General features: G+C 35.4%; 2 protein-coding genes and 1 long non-coding RNA gene across 3 annotated transcripts in view; 2 read left to right on the top strand and 1 right to left on the bottom strand.

Annotated features, from left to right (window-relative positions):
• Window positions 1-16,962, top strand: part of LOC128894322 (uncharacterized) — a 114,003-nt gene that overhangs the window by 10,661 nt on the left and 86,380 nt on the right. The window lies entirely within an intron of this gene.
• LOC128894297 (uncharacterized) lies at window positions 5,752-7,642 on the top strand. Its single transcript, XM_054155961.1, has 2 exons — window positions 5,752-6,851; window positions 6,946-7,642. The coding sequence occupies exons 1-2, from the start codon at window positions 6,530-6,532 to the stop codon at window positions 7,185-7,187; spliced, it is 564 nt and encodes a 187-aa protein (XP_054011936.1). The 5' UTR covers window positions 5,752-6,529; the 3' UTR covers window positions 7,188-7,642.
• Window positions 7,538-16,962, bottom strand: part of LOC128894201 (probable chitinase 10) — a 48,208-nt gene continuing 38,783 nt past the window's right edge. Inside the window, exons 14-19 of the mRNA XM_054155778.1 lie at window positions 15,743-16,031; window positions 15,207-15,652; window positions 13,538-13,969; window positions 11,965-12,441; window positions 11,761-11,886; window positions 7,538-7,901 (exon numbers count right to left, since the gene is read on the bottom strand). Of these exons, the coding sequence (XP_054011753.1) occupies window positions 7,743-7,901; window positions 11,761-11,886; window positions 11,965-12,441; window positions 13,538-13,969; window positions 15,207-15,652; window positions 15,743-16,031 (1,929 nt within the window). The 3' untranslated portion in view covers window positions 7,538-7,742. The remainder of the gene's footprint in view (window positions 7,902-11,760; window positions 11,887-11,964; window positions 12,442-13,537; window positions 13,970-15,206; window positions 15,653-15,742; window positions 16,032-16,962) is intronic.

Raw genomic sequence — 16,962 nt, 5'->3', positions numbered from 1 at the left:
AGTATAGATAGAATGCAGGGCCGGTTTTAAGAAAATTGTCGCCCCGGTCAAGATTATCGTGGCGCTCCTTCAGGGGTGTATACAGGGTGTCCCAAAACCGTTGTAACACCTTGAAAGGAGTGGTTCAGGAGGTGATTTCAAACAACTTTTTCCTTAGCGAAAATGTTGTCCGAGACTTCGTTGAGGAGATAGTAAGCAAAAACCCCGACCAATCAGAGCGCGAGTATGCCGGTTGAGCGTAGGCTACGCGAATACGCGGGCGCTCCAACGATATACGCGCGCTCTGATTTTCGGGGTTTTCTGTTAATATCTCCTTGACCAAGCCCTATCTGACATTTTTGCAAAGGAAAAAGTTGTTTCAAATCACCTCCTGAACCACCTCTTTCAATGTGTTACAATATTTTTGGGACACCCTGTATTAATCTTTTCTACTTGTATTACATAATTTCTGTTAGTATTAGTATTATTTAATAATAATATTATCATCATTTATATGTCTGTTAGCACCTCGGACAACATTTTCACTTAGGAAAAAGTTGTTTCAAATCACCTCCCGAATCATCCCTTTCAAAGTATTACAACATTTTTGGGACACCCTGTATATCGATATATTCGTATACCAGGGACACCGGACTGCGACGCCCCCAAAAATCTGGTTCCCCGTGCGGTTGCCCGACCGCGCCTCCTCCCCTAACGCCGGCCATGATAGAGTGAAAGAGCCAGATCTCTGGCTGTACTACAACTAAAAGAAAAAAGAAAATCGTCTCTATTTACCAGCGCATTTTTATGTCAACGGTAAATGGATATCGTTTGTACTTTTAATTATTATAGATATATTTTACATTCGCATTAATAAAAGCACAGAGATAGATAAACTGGCGCGGTCGTTTCTTTCTTTTTTTTTTTATTAAGCTTTGGACTCGATAATGATCCATAAACTGACAATTACAATTAAAGTATATTACATTTTCATTTACATTTTACATTACAATACAGTTACAAATCGTGTACAGGAAAGTAGAGTTGTGGGTGTGTAGGTATAGTGTTTGTTTAATGGAGTTGTGAACTGATGGGTAGAGTGATTTCGATTTTGGTAACGGTTATATGTTAAGGTTGTTGGTTTGCAGAAACTTAGTTATTATTTTCACTGCTGTGATATTGGGTCCTTGGAGAAAAGGTTCTATGGAGTATGGAGGTCTCCATCCATGTTGAACCAGCGAGGTGATCATTTGTTGTCTGGTATTTAAGTATTTGGGACAGTCTCATAATATGTGGTTAAGCGTTTGTTTAGGATGACCGCACGAGCATTTACTATCCTTGATAATTCCTGTTCTTGCCAAGGACTCTGCTAGGTTGTAATGGTTAGACCTATGTCGTGTGACCCAGGAAGTGATGTACCTGAAAAGTCTGCAGTTTTGGAACTAGGGAGTTTTGTACTTACAGGTAGGCTTATGTCTCCCCTGCTCTATCTATAATATCTCTATGATAAACTGTCGTTTAATTAAATGAATGAGAATGGAGGTAAAAATGAGAGTTTTTATTGTAGAAAAGCATATATATATTATTTTGTATATTACTAGATTTATCAAGATTTAATCAAGATTTAATGTAGAGATATATTCACCTTGTGTCGTCTTAAATATTACATTTACATATCTCATTTAATAAATGTTCTCATTTCTGTATTTTACTTAAAAAATATTATACAAAACTTGCTACTTCAATTTTCACAAGTTTCGTAAATATTTAGTTTGTAAACAAAGTCCTTTTATATAATTTGTTACATTTAATGGATGTTATTAACGAATCAATCATTTAAAATTAATAAATGTAATATAAGTTTGAAAGAATTACAATAAACACAATGCATATTTTCTTGTCTCTATGTCTGGGGCACAGAAATTTCATAGGGATGCTTCTCAAAAAGCTATATTTAAGAGCATAAGACAAATTCTATGATAGTTATATTAACTGAATACATTTACAGTTCATGACTTGTATGTGGGTTATAGCGTAATGCTATCAGATACATTGCTGAGAAGCCAGACAGTAAAGTTTTTGTTGGAATTTCCTGAAAGCAAATATTTGTATAAACGGGGTGTCCCTTTACATTGCAATATTAGCAACCAAATACTACACAGTAACTCTACTAAAATTGAAGATTGCCAAGGCCAATGCAACAATTCCCTTACGTCTACTATCAATACCACGCTTGACTATAAAGGCAATTCAGACTTCGTCTACATTAGTGATTCAGGTGGACAATTGTTCAGTTATTTACTGGTAAAGTATTAGGTTGTCCCAAAAGTTTCTTCCGTGACTTGCACTCAGTTATTTTGTGCAGCAATGTTTATATAAATAGACAACCTAATTTCTTAGATGTTAATGTTGTAACAGCAGTGGAGCAAAATGAATCGTAAGCAATTCAATAACGTAACATTAGACATAAAATATTGTGTATGCATTACTTATTAATGAAATGGAAGAAACTTTTAGGACAACCTAAATTGGCTAATTAATCGGCAAAATATATTTCTACAAGACAATTAATCAAATATTTTGTTTTACAATCGTTACGATTAAGATTATTATTTCAATTTAAATTAATTTTTGAAATAATGAAATTAAAAGTGTTATGTTACAAAATACTGTTTAAAATTTATGCACTCCACGTCATACTTCTCACTAAAGACATTTATTATGGAGCCACTAGATAATATTAAAAACTTTTATGGTTAATTGTCTGATGATTTACCAGCTGTGAGTTGGTAAAATAAGAAACATATATTTTATCGGGAAAATGGAATCACTAGTACATATGTATAGTCTTAGGTCTATGAGATAATCATGCCTCTCACGATTAAACAGGATTTTACTCAGAAGTAGGTAATCCAACCGGAATAATTCATTGTTTTTCGTTTGTAATCTCATGTTGTATTAATAGTCGTATACTTCTAAAATACAGGTGTTCCATAAAAATGACTATATGTATAATTAACTACGTCAAACACACAGCGTACGTGCACACGTGAGATCGATGCAGATTGCTTTCCAGAGGGCCAGAAATAGGCAATATTCTCATCTGAATAAAAGTGCCGGATAACGAATTAACAAAAAAAGTAACATTTTATTGATTACTAGAATTATAAAATAAGAGTTTCTATTGCAAGATTAAATATTTTACCGATGATCGAATAAGAAGTTAAATAAAACACGAAAAAGAACAAAATCTCGAACTTCTTTGATAATAAAGAGCTACGAATAAAAAATTGATGAATGAAAAGACAAACAGGCAAACATAAAAAGAATTGAAAAGTCGACAAATTAAAAAATAGATGAAACTAAAGCATCGTCAAGCCAAAACAAAAAATTAAAAGAAAGTCAAAAATCAGTAAAACTGAAATTTAACTCCTCGATTAGATAAACATCACGAAAAGATCGTTGTACGTTGGTTTTACGCGTGACTGGTAATTATGAATAAACTTTGCCTATCTCTGCAGGAGATATTCCCTTTCTCTTGGACGAGAGACACTCTTGTTTATCTAACACGGAAAAATTGATGATAATTCGTGAAAATTTTCCATGGTGCGCGACGCTCGATACTGCATAGTCGATTCGTTATCTGTTTTTCTTTCGAGATGAACTTGAGGTACGTTACTTACGTAATTAGCTACTCTACTGTGACGAATAGAGCTATTGTAGAATACTGTATCTCCCGATTCGGCGTCTGGTAATACCCCGTTACGTCAATAACGAATAAACTTATTCAAGATATAAGAGGCCACAAATGTCGGTTTCCATTGGAATATATTTACTCGTTTTCGAATTTGAGCACGGGTTACCTGTTTATCAACAGTAGTGTACGTGTACATAAGTTGTATGACAGAGATGTTTAAATTTCTTATGTATACAAGAACATTGTAGGTAACGAATATAAAATAAATAATCATTTGTTGAATAAAAATTACAATTTGATTGATAAACAAAAATTATATACTGCGTTAAACGTTTAAAAGCTAAACGGTAAGCAAGACTTAATGGTACTTTAACCAAGTACCATTTGGTACCATTGTCAGAAGATGATAAGTAGCAACTGTAACCAACAATGGGTGCTTTCCAATTCCTGAACAAATACGAAAGTGTGATAAATTATAAAGCGCGATCCGGGCTGGTATTTTATCGTCTTTGAAAGGCAAACTTCAGATTTATTCGAAGCCTAGAATTTTGCCCATCACTGATTGGAAAGCACCCAGTTGCTTTTTACTTTTCTCTGACATTGTCTTTCATGCCGAATTGTGACACATTATACGTGTTATTTTTAATATTATATCTGAGAGAAACAAATAATTAAATAATGTAGGTAGGTTTCGCTACAAAAATCTCACAAACAACTATTACGATTACATGAAATATGCCTTAATAACACTTGCCTTTTCACGAGGTTAAATACTAAAAAGCTAAGAAATACGCTGATCAGGAGCTACAATAGTGCTGATGGTAGACAGTAGATTAGAAAATACTTTGTTCCAATTGAATCATGCACAATGCTACACTTTTTGCAATTCCATGTACAAAATTGTCAAGATTGGAAAGCACCCAATGATACAAGTTAAAGCACTCAACCACAGCCACCTATAGTACTAGCCGTACTGATGGTAAATCTGTCAATAACGCAGGAATCCAAGTTAGTATGGGATTTAGTATGGTTCAGTATGGTTTCGCAGGTGTAGTAAATTTTTAACTGTGTTTATTTGTACAGTTAAATGTAAATGAACTGTGATATTATGAAATAAGTAGGGTAGCGCAATAGAGAGCCGATTTGTTCTTTATTATGTTAATTATATTAATTAGTTTTGTGTGTGGCACAGTTACTTACTTAGTAGAATCTAAAATCTACCCTAGTCATAACCTTTTACATAGTTATTTTGTATTTTTCATTTTCATAGTAAGATTTTATAAATTAACAATGCCACTGCGTTGCTGCGTTCCTGGCTAAGGGAAAGTATGACGGCATTTTAAAATCTAATAATTACGTTCCTCTTTTTAAATTTCCGACAAATGGAGAATTTCAAACAAAGTGGATAACTGCTGCTCCCCTCAAATATTGGACACCTCCAAAATATACTGCAGTTAGTTCAGAATGATACTATAAAATATGAAGAAGTACCATCTTCTAACAATGTACATAAAAATGTTTTAGAAAGGCATCCAAGGCTTGGACAGAATGCAGTACCCTCTATTTTTCCTAATGTTCCAAGTTGTCTTATAAAGTCTGTGCTACCACCAAGAAATAATCGTGAAAGAAGTAGAGAAAGGGTCATTCAAAATCATGAATGTTTAGATTTTGATTAACAAGTAGAGTTTAATTATCAAATTCAAATTTTCTATACTGTGATTAATTCTTTAACACAAATACAGTTAGTTCTCATTTGATTATTACCTTATTTCAAGATTCAATATTCTATTGCTTCGTTTATCTTAGACTTTTATTTATTCAGATATTATAATTGTTACTTTTTCTTTTTAATTTTATTGTATATAGTGGGATGATAGACTTACTGGCAAACCATCTACATTTAAAAAGAGGCAATGCGTTACAGTAATACCTCTGGGGTGATGAGGAAATTCGCCATATTTTTTTTAAATACTATGAAAATTCTCTACCTAATCCAGACCCATAAAAAATTATATGGATTCCTAACATTCAAACTTGGATTTATGAATTCTAGGCAACAAAAACTGCTAAATGGTAAAAAAGAAGACAATAATTTTTAGTGCCCCGAAAGAAAGTTTAACCATTGCAACTGTGGTGTTGCTAAATTATTCAGAACGGCTAGTACAACAGGTGGCTGTGACTTAACTGTGCCTCAAGTGAATAGATTAACTGATTCTTGTTTGGAAAAAAACATGCCAATTTAACAATACTCACGTTGAAGAGTTCATTGGCGAAAAGTGATTAACGTCAATCGATGTCGAACAATGTTTACACTAACCATGTGGTTGAAAATGTAGTAAGAGTGGAAGAAGTATCGGGGAGTTTCTGGACAAAAGAAGGAGTAAGACAAGGCTATCCATTAAGTCTAATGCTGCTCGCGATATTTATATCGGATCTGGAGGAGGTATTGAGAAAAGGGCAAGCAGGAGGTATAGTCGTAGGGAAGGAAAAGGCTTGGTCGTTTGCATATGCTGATGATATAGTAATGATAGAGCAAAGAGCAGAAGAACAGGACGAGATGCTAAGAACACTAGAAAGATATTTAGATAAAAGAAAGTTATCTAAACACAAAAAAGTCAAAGGTAATGGTATTTAAAAAAGGAGGTGGGAGGGGAAAAGAACGAGTGTGGAGGTGGAAAGGAAAAGTTTTAGAGACGGTGAAAGAGTTTGTGTATTTGGGGGTGCACTTCCAAAGGAACGAAGATATGGCCAGGCATGTAAAAGAGAGAGTAAAGAAGGCGAATGTTGTAATCAGACAGGTATAATGGAATAGGAGAACGGAAGTTCAAAGGAGACTTTAGAAGAAGACTTCTAATGTTTGATAGTTTGGTGTTGGGAGTGATGCTATATGGGGCGGAGGTTTTTGGATGGAGGGAGAGGTCGGAGTTGGAAGGGGTACAAACAAAATATATAAGGTGGTGTCTAAGTTTGGATTTCTGTATACCAAAATACATGATCCTAGAGGGAACAAAAAGGGAGAAAATAAGAATCAGAACGGGGATAAAAGCTTTAAGATTTGAAGAGAAGATTAGGAATGGAGTCGGCAGGGAGCTGTTAAAGGAATGCCTGAAGGAAAAGGAGACAGCGGCGGAGAGTCGAGGAGTTAAGAGAAGGAGAGAGAGATGTAGTGAAAGAGGTAAGGGAGAGAGATATCCAAGTGCAAAAACAAGAGCAATAGAATAAGATAAGAGACGCAACATATAACAGCAGATATAAATACATTGTAACAGGACTACGGCCAGAGTATTTAAATAAAACAGGAAAGGGAGATAATCAGAAACTTATAGCTAGGATAAGGTATGGGAATTTAGAAGAGGGAAACAGATATTGGCTGAAAGAGGAGGAGAGGAAGTGCGGTTTGTGCAAATTGAAAAAGGGACGCCTCATAGAGGACTGCCAGGAGTTAGAAAGAGGAGAATTAAAAGAGGAAACGTTGGTAGAAGGGAGGGTGGATGAGAGGGTAGCAGAGTGAGTAAGAAAGATTGAGAAGAAGAGGAAGGAAAGGAACGGGCAGTAAAAAATGTAAAATAGAAAGAGACCAAAGTCAATGTTAAGGGTAGTTTAAGGATTCGATGTATGTAGATTAAGGGTTATTAATTTTAAGTTTAGTATGTAAGATATTGAGTATGGTGGTATGAGTGAGTGTGTACATGGTTTAGTGGATTGTAAATATTGTAATCCAAGTCCATTTCGTGGCTTAAAAGCTGGAATAAAAACTATATCTATTTATCACTAACCATGTGGTTTCCAAACCGTCTCCAGTACTTACCTCTATCTCCAAACTTTATAAAAATAGATTTACAAGGTATTGGAAAGACACTATTGTAAAAAAATATTAACAAATTTAGTTTTAGTGCCCCATAGTGGCGAAGTCATCGCGAGCGAAGAAATCGCTGCATCAGCCGATGTCTTCTTGAGCGATCAGAGATTTAGCAAGAACCGCGAAAGTAAAACGTAACGTTAATGGAAACTGCCATTTGTGAACCATTCGCGTGTTTGATGTTTTATCGAGGCATTCGCTTCTCTTTCAAGTATAGTCCATTCTAGGATCACGGTTTCCTCTGATTCCTTGATTGACTGCTGACAATAAGGGGTATCTACCGTAACCGCACCGCCCTCTGAAATCGTCCATGTCCAGAGACCACATCATCGCACCGCCGAGATTTAGGGTATTTATAAATTCAGCCTGGAAATATATATAAATTACTGATTAATAGAACACTTTATGCAGAGTGAATGGTAAAGTGAAGGTAGGTGAAAAGGTATAGCCGGATAAGGGGGTCAAAAGTGCCCTTGAGCCAAATTGATCAATGAACATATCACTTAATAGAGTGTTAAAAAAAAACCATTTGTAGCAAGTTTCAACCCCGTACCCTTACTGGAAGGGTAGATAGAGGGCAAAATGCGATTTACAGTTTAAGCTGTATATCTTTTGTTGTACTGTATCAAAAATTTTGAAAAAAATTACAGATGTTACACTTTATGGCGTACGTATTTGTGATTTTTTTCAGAATTTTTCACTGTAAAATGGATTTTTTTTTAAATTTGAGAAGTTTAAAAATAATTTTTGTTAATAGTAATTATAAAATGACCACGTTTATATTTTTACACTGTTAGTGTTTTGTTATGATTATTAATCTATAATTTTTTCAGATTTATGGAAGTGGTGCAACGATGTTGGAAAAATCAAAAACCAATATTTGTTTATATTATTACCTTAATTTTTGATGTGACCATGTTCATATTGTGACAGTTTTAATACCTTATTATCGTTATCAATATATAATTTTTTCAGATTTTTCCTTTCGTGAGTAGAAGAGTAATATTTTCGGGTTTTTGATATTTTTACTGCATTGAATGGCTATTATATACATGTTCAAAATAGTATGTATCAATATGTATCAAATAATATAAAACTTGAAACATTAGAAAAAATGTCGAAAAAGACCAATGAATACTTAATTTTTAGATGAGTCATTGTTGTGAATTTAGATATGCAAGGCTTATTCTATGGACTTGTTTTCTTTGCTATTGAAATTTTCAGTGAGTATTTTGTTATTTCGTTTATTTACGTTTATAGTCAGGGGAACTTTTAGTTCTCAAGGATTAACAGGAAATTCTGAGTTTTTTTGCTTGTGAATAGCAATTGACGTATCATAAACCAATGGAGTTGGATTTTCCTTGGAAAGGCCCAACGTAAGGTTGGGAAATATTCACAAAGTAAGGCTATTTTGAAGAGTCGTGCTGATATGGTCGGAACTGTTTATTTTATTGTATAAATTAAGATAAGTGAACATTGTTCAAATGAATACGGGAGAAAAGTCAAAACTTACATACGGAATTTGATAATTCATAACTAAACTGCGGAAGTTTATGCACGATAAATATGTGATATGCATATGCAAAATATGCATGAAAAATATCCAAAATATGCACGAAAAATTTGAATAATATGTAGTGTAAAAATATAAATGTGGTTATTTCATAATTTCTATTAAAAAAAAAATTTTTTAACTTTTCGAAGTTTTTAAAAATTCATTCTGCAGTCAAAAATTCTGAAAAAATTCACAAACATGTACGCCATAAAGTAGAATAACTGTAATTTTGTTCAAAATTTTTGATACAAGTACAATAAAAGTTATACAGCTTAAACTGTAAATTGCATTTTGCCTCGAACTACCCTTCCAGTAAGGGTACGGGGTTGAAACTTGCTACAAATGGTTTTTTTAAACACTCTATTAATTGATATGTTCATTGATCAATTTGGCTCAAGGGCACTTTTGACCCCCTTATCCGGCTATACCCTTTGATTGCTATTCAATCAACGATTTTCATAGTTCTTAAGGCGGAAGACACGGGTAATGCAACGAGGTGACATTACCCGCAAAAATAGGCGAAAAAAGGGGTCCGGGACCCCTTTTCGTTTTTCGTTCTTGCAATAGGCCATCTTTGAAGCTATCATAGATAGAAGAAAATTTTGTAAGAAAAAGTTTCATTGGTTTTCTATTTGCATATAAAATCTGACCCTAAATTTTGTAAAAAAAATAATTTGTTTATAACATTATTTTAAAAGTAATCACAGTTTATATAATAACTAACAAAAACAAAGTCTAATTCGACACATTTTTTCTATCGCCAAAAGTAAGCGAATTACTCAGGTGGCCTGTTTGTCTCACCCTGTATAATGTACATACATATTGTACAATTTATTGAAGGGTCCCGAAGCATATAGAGAAAACAATGAACATCAAGAAATGGTCATTCAGTGGCGACTTTTTAACTTTACAGAAAATATAAAGCACATTGCTAAAACAGTAATAAGATAAAACAAATAAAAAGAAATATGTGACTCGTATTGTTATAGTGTATATGTTTGATGTAAGATCTGAAACAACGAAAATCTTTAAATGCTCAGCATAAGGAGAATCGTTTATAATTTACACAAAGCTGTGTTCAGTGGAAAAAGAATTGGAGGACTGTATTCTGTATTCTAATAAAAAAGTATAATTTAGATAGTTCCAATGAATGAAACTACTATGTTCATGATTTCAGGACAGAAAATATATTTTCAAGTTATCGCTGAATAAGTGGTGGCAGTGTCATGATATGGACTGGAATGAGGATGCATAACAAAAACGATACATATAAGAAGTAATATTCTTGATTGTGGTTTGGTCAATCCAATAATTTAAGTAGTTTGATACTTTCAACCTAAGTTTTACTATGTTATTTGTTGTAGTAACGCACAACAAATAAATATAACAAAAATATTAGCGGGCACAAATGAGTTTTCTTGAAATATATCTAAAACAGAAGAATAATTTTTCTGTTTTAGTCTAAATAATCTTTGTATTGTATTAAAAATTTATTTTACTAAAGTTGTGAAACAGATGAAATTCTGTTTGTATAATTTACGGAATTATTAGGTTGTCCCAAAAGTATCTTTCGCAACTTACGCACAATTGTTTTGTCTGGCAGTGTATATATAAATAAACAATCTTATCTGTTAGAAGTTGATGTTATCCTTTTCAGTCATCGTTCGACTATAATGGCGAACATTTAATTAATATTGATGAATTCAGAATGGAAAATTAAAAAAAGCATTTACGACCAATAATGTTGCATTGTTTTAAAAAAGTTCTACAAGTGTTGAGCTAGTTCGTAATTGGTTTACGATGTTCAGTGGTGATAATTTTAATGTCATGAAGATAAAGACCGTAACGGTTGCCCATTCTCTACATAGACAGACCTTATCAAAGCCATGATCGATGATAATCCCCGATATACTGTTCATGACTTGGCTGACGTTCTAAACATTCACAAAACAACAGCACACAATCATTTTAGAAAGCTCGGCTACGTCGAATAGGCGAGACGTTGTTTTCTAGTTGGACAAAGACAGGCTCTAAGTTTCTTTAGCCGTTAGTACCAAATTTTTAATGTTTCACGGGGACGTTCATTTGCCGTACTCTCCAGGTATTGTCCCATGTGATTCATTTCATTAAAAGATTCTCTTCATGTTAGAGGTAAATAATATAAAAATGCATTTAGAACGATATTCTGCTAGCAAACCAAACAATTTTTTGAAAGATTGCATTAGGCTGCTCCAGGCTGTTCCTGATCGTTTACAATTCAGTAATGCAATATAAAACATAAAATATTGTCTATGTACCTATTAATAAAACGAAAGAAACTTTTGGGATACCTTAATATTAAGTATAAAGGAGTTATTAATAATATTTAACATTTTGACTGCCAAAGAAATATTCTTGAAAATTTCTGCTAGAATTAAATATTATTCAGACTATTGGAGACTACACGATCAAACATCTATCGTGGTATTTATTTTTGAAACTTCATCAAAATACATGAATTTCGTTTAAATTCATTTCCTTTGATGCTTAACTTTCAGGATTAATATTTTTAGTTATTCAATGAAAAGCACTGTCACGCACATATGGGTGATGTGGCGATCAACGTGTTAATTAATAGAATAATTATTTCAGTTTTCCTATAATTTTATCATGGACTGTATTGTTAATTACCTTCTGTAATATACTGGATACGTCATCGTAACTGATCCACTGATCACCCTTGGTAATGTAAGGTCCGACCCGACCGCCCGGATTTTCAGTCACAGACCACCGTTTGTTCTTCGCGTTATCGCATATCTGGAAGATTAGAAGTCTTCCATTCACAGTGTTCTCTGAATAGCTATTTGTTTATCGATAGACGACGTGTATAGATACCTCGTAATAGGCAAGTAGACCAGCCGATTTCGTGAATTCTCCTGGACGACCAGGCCCGGAAGTTTGTACATTAAACCCTGGAATCTCCTTAGTCTGTGGTTTTTCCGACAACGTGAAACTTTGTCCATAAGCTGGTATACCCATCACGAGCTTGCTGGATGGCACACCTCGCTCTAGCCAATAAATTATAGAGAAGTTGGCATTCAATTGATTCATTTCCTCTTTCGAATTAGGATACAGCGGAGCCACGTGACCGGTTTTGCCATCCCAGAAGCCATGATAATCGTAGCTCATCACGTTTATCCAGTCCAAGTAATTCGTTAAAGCTGAGGCATCGTATGCAACGTCTATGACATCCTTGCTCGCTGAAACAGCGGCCGAAAGGAGCAACCCTTTCGGATGAAACGCCGCGTTTAGTTCCTTCAGCAAGAGTGCGAAGGCTTCTCGGTCGCTTGGTGGTCCACGGCTACAGTTAACCTGCAAGTCATGCAAGAGTCTTTAGCAATCTATTAGGATATACAGACGGACAATTAGTATTTATGTAATTTGCTGTATACTTTACTTTTTAATATTTTTGTTTTATGCCACAGTGGCGTCAGGGGATTTACAAATAGAACTTTACGAGGTAGTAATTTGAAAGAAACGTAGGGACAATTCTGGGACATATAGAGGAGGAAATGTTCAGTATAGTATAGACATTTGAGTCGTATAAATACAAAGATGAGTTTAAAAATGTATTGGGTTCAATAGAAGAAATAAGGAAGGCTGTTTGGGCTGTATTTTATCATGATCTGTCGAGGAATCGGTAATCGGTATTATTCGTGACGAACAATCCTTCGTCGCGAGTAATAACGAGGTAATGACTGCGATCTTGTAAAGTGTAAAGTGAAATTAGATTTAGATTAGTCAAGCGAACGATACGCGGCTACCGGATGAAATACTATGTGCTCGAGATTTAGACCTCCTTCGAGGTGCATTTACCGTATAGAAATTTGTGCACTTAAGGAGATATCACTGTAGTAACAAAAAATGTTCCGTTAAAATTGGCTCTTAGTGCGTCACAAACCAATGAAGAGGTTTTCTGGAAAAAAAAAATGTCCTGTCGCAGTAAGTAATTAAGTATGGTGTAGCAGGTGGTGGTTCGCGATTAATTAGTCGTGATATATCTTGCCACTTGATTTTCAATCTCTCCAACTCCTGCGTGTGCGCGAAGTCCGTACATTTTTTTTTAAATAAATTACGGAGGTAACAATGAAGACATAGGATCAGCAAATGAAAATTATTTCAGCTAAAAATATGTTTTTAACCATGTTTTCTTTTGCAATTGTATCTTTATCTAAGAAAGTGAAAAAAGAATATGAATATAGTCCCATTTATTCAAAATGACTCTCCCCTTAATAAATTTTAAAGTTACAGAAATTTAGGCACCGAATTAGTTTGTACACTTAGTACATTGTCAGCAAAGCATTACCTGCTGCCACGCACAGTATTACCGACCGAAGTAGTTAGAGAAGTAACTTACCGACCGCATGTTCTACATTATCGAATGACGGATTACGGATTACGTATTTACCTGCCAGCATACTGGGTATTCCCAGATAATATCCAAGCCGTCGAATCCATGACTCTCGATATAACGCGTAGCGTGACGCGCAAATCTTTGTCGTTCGATCGAGCTATGCGCCAATCTACTGAATTTGTCATCTTTAGATTCCTCCCAGCCTCCTAGACCCAGGAGAAGCTTTAATCCAGTCTTGCTTTTAATGGTCGTTATTCGCTCGAGAAACTCTTTCTGTCTGCTACTCTGGGGATTCTGTATCCTGAGCAGTTCCGAGTCCAACGTAGCTAGGCCGTAAACAATGTGCGTGCATAAATCCAGGTCGATGTCTTCTGGCATAAATCGGCCATCTCTGGGTCGTTTTCGCGACCATTTCATTAGGTAGCAAATTACTTTCTTCTTATTGTCATTTTTTTGGTTGGCGATCATAGGCAGGAATTCGTTTGACTGTGAATTGAAATACATCACCGATGTTATTCTAATGTTATAAATGCTTTTCTTATAGTAGAGACTGTGGCCTAAAAATGGTCTCGGAATCTAAATGCAGACTACTTGCTGAAAATAGGGTAAGTGGGGTTGTGCGCAGTCGCGAGAATGGCACCAAATGAAACAGCAAAAAGTGGGGGAAGAGTGGTAAGCATGTGACTTGGCCCAGGGCCTCCAAGCTCTACTCTTGTGAACTTGAAGTCTATTTTAATTCGTGCTCGGCGCCACCGGCGGCGCCAGTGTCACTCCATTACGTACTATTGAGTTCATATTCTGTATAAGTTTATTCTATCCTGTATGCGCCCGGCAATAACTTGTTTATATGTTTTCATTTTGTAAGTAAATATGTATGCACGTGTGTGAGTACGTGGAGTATAATGTATAAAATGCGTGTGAGTTGAGTTTATTGTATAGATTTTATATAAATATATACGAGATATAACCATTTAAAGACATCGAGAATCATGGTCCTTCGTCTAAGGTCGTGAGTAATCACGTTCTTAGGCGCAGAGCTACGATTCTCGCTGACTTCAAATGTTTATACTTTATTATAATTGTGTATATAATTTACGAGAAAGATTGTAACGGAATCTGTTAATCTTTGTACATACAAATATAAATAAATAATAAACTATATAATGTACATAAGGAAGAACTTTTGCTTTACAATTTGCTATTACATCATTTACAAATAGCATCTTCCTTTTCTTTCCCCACTTTTTCTTTCAACACATTCCTGATCCTCCTTTTTTTCCTTCCATTAATTTTTTATACAGATTAATTTTAAAGCAAGTATAAATATACATGTGTACGACTATGCTGTTGTGTGTATGTGTCTCACTGATTATATGGTAATAACGACACTGGCGCCGCAGGTCGCGCGGGTATGTTCTTTTCTAAAGACATATCGTAGATTCATAATATCATAGGTTAACAAAATTATGTGCAGTCTTGTTTTTTTTCCTTTGGCAGATCTTTTTCTCCAACGAGAAGAAAAGACTTATCGATATCAAAAATTAAGCAAGAACAGCTTGGAAATAAATAAATTTTTGTGGCAATGTTCATGAGTGTCAGAAAACAAATTACGATATCGGCTCTCTAAAATGAACGTGTAAAACAGTAAACCTGAAAAATCGAATAAGCAACGAAGTGTTAAAAGTAATCCCATTTAACGGTAACTGAAATATCAAACATTCACCTGTCGCTGAAGCTCCTTGCACCGAGTATTCTCCGGCCAATCGCAGCGATTCTCGTTCCAATAAAGACCAGACGGGCAAGAGTACTCGGTTAGTCTACCAAAATTGCACAAGAAATATTTGGAGCAATCCTTCTTGTGCGGAACAAATAAACGGCCATGGCAGTCTTCTGGCGGAGCCAACGCCGGTGGATCGACAGCCACTACCTCGATGGTGTCATCGATGTCAACGGCTGAAGTCGTAGACGATGACGTTGCCGGAAAAGAAGTTGGCTTAGAAGGAGTGATAGGCTCCCAACTGGATTGCTCGGAAGTCGCAGGCTCCCAATCGGGTCGCTGTGATGTTGTAGGTTCCCAATTGGGACGCTGAGAAGTCGTTGGCTCCCAACTCGGTTGCTGAGAAGTCGGTGGCTGTGTGTTGATTTCAGCAGCGTCGATCGTCGTAAATTCTAATCGAAATACCAGCAGTCTCAATTTAGATACTTGAAATCAGGGATACTGTACGTGAAATTAATTTTTAAAATGTCCATGAAAAATACCAGTCGTTATTGGACACAATGGTCTGTCGGGGTAGTTTCTCAGAACTCTGTTCATAGTCCTCAGAAGAGGACTTGGTTCGCAGCCGCACTTGTTTTTGAAGTCGTCTAAATCGAGGGCCCACACCATGCCACCAGCCAGACCGATGTCCTTTATTAATTCCGCTTTGAGCTTCATTTGTTTCGCATCATCGAAACTTACCCATTGGTCACCTTTGTAGGCATATGGGCCGATGCGTCTCTCTTTATCTTGAACCACCGTCCAGCCTTTTGTTAAGGTCCTCTCACATATCTGTAACGGTTAGAAAGCATGAGGAATAGGGAATATGATGGAATATAATATTCCATTTAATATAAATATTAAATGGAAATTTTTCATTATATTATTATTAAAATTGTAACGAAACGTTCGTTACGAGTACGGAGTTCTAGTACAGAGCCGAGTACGCGCTCCGACCGCTAGGTGACGACCGCAGGGTGACGGCGCTCGCAAGCGAAAACGCAAGATAACGCCAATCCCCATAAAAAACTTCAAAAAAGTAAAAAAATTACGACAAGTACATGAAAAAGTGGAGGACTCAAGGAGTTATCATAGAAAAATAAAAGATCCCCATAAAAAAGTACAAGAAAGTAGAAAAAGATGTGAAATCAAAATGAGCTGCCAGAACATGAAAGACCTTTTCAATAAAGTGCAAAGGCGACACTGTGTAACACAATGTATAATTCGGTGGTTTCCAACTATGCGCAGCTAAAATGCTGTGTTCAACAGTGCGGACGTTCAAATCCAGGCAAGGTCGTGTCGATGAATAAGAATTATTTTAAAACGCAAAATAATGAAAGTGTACTTATATTGTCAGAGTTTTAAACTGACAAATTATCTGAAAGCTTGCGAGAGAAAAGGTATCGGTGTCGATGAATGACCTTAGAAATAATTTGAAACGCAATACAATGGAAATGTACTTATATCGTAAGAGTTTTAAATTGACAAATTATGTAAAAGCCTGCGAGAGAGAAAGTATGGGTCATGATGATCTGAGAATGCTTTGCCTGGCCACGCCAAGCATTTGACTTCCAGGCCGTGGACATCAAGGCAAATTTTTAAACAGCCGCAATTTGTGGATGATACGCTATTTAGCTTCTTCATGTCACCTTCATGTCACGAAGGTCTTGTTGCAAGAAATTTAAATGTTACTGATAAAGTAATTACAATAATATAGAAAATG

Source organism: Hylaeus anthracinus, unplaced genomic scaffold, assembly GCF_026225885.1.
Source record: "Hylaeus anthracinus isolate JK02 unplaced genomic scaffold, UHH_iyHylAnth1.0_haploid 3, whole genome shotgun sequence".
NCBI classification, from domain to species: Eukaryota; Metazoa; Arthropoda; class Insecta; order Hymenoptera; family Colletidae; genus Hylaeus; species Hylaeus anthracinus.
This window is presented reverse-complemented; position numbering and strand designations above follow the sequence as displayed.

What these genes read in the sequence shown, in the direction of transcription:
- LOC128894297 (XM_054155961.1), top strand. Translation starts at nt 6,530, where the DNA reads ATGTTTGATAGTTTGGTGTTGGGAGTGATGCTATATGGGGCGGAGGTT. An exon ending in AGAGAGATGTAGTGAAAGAG is followed by an intron (nt 6,852 to 6,945) that starts GTAAGGGAGAGA and finishes ACATTGTAACAG; the next exon opens with GACTACGGCCAGAGTATTTA.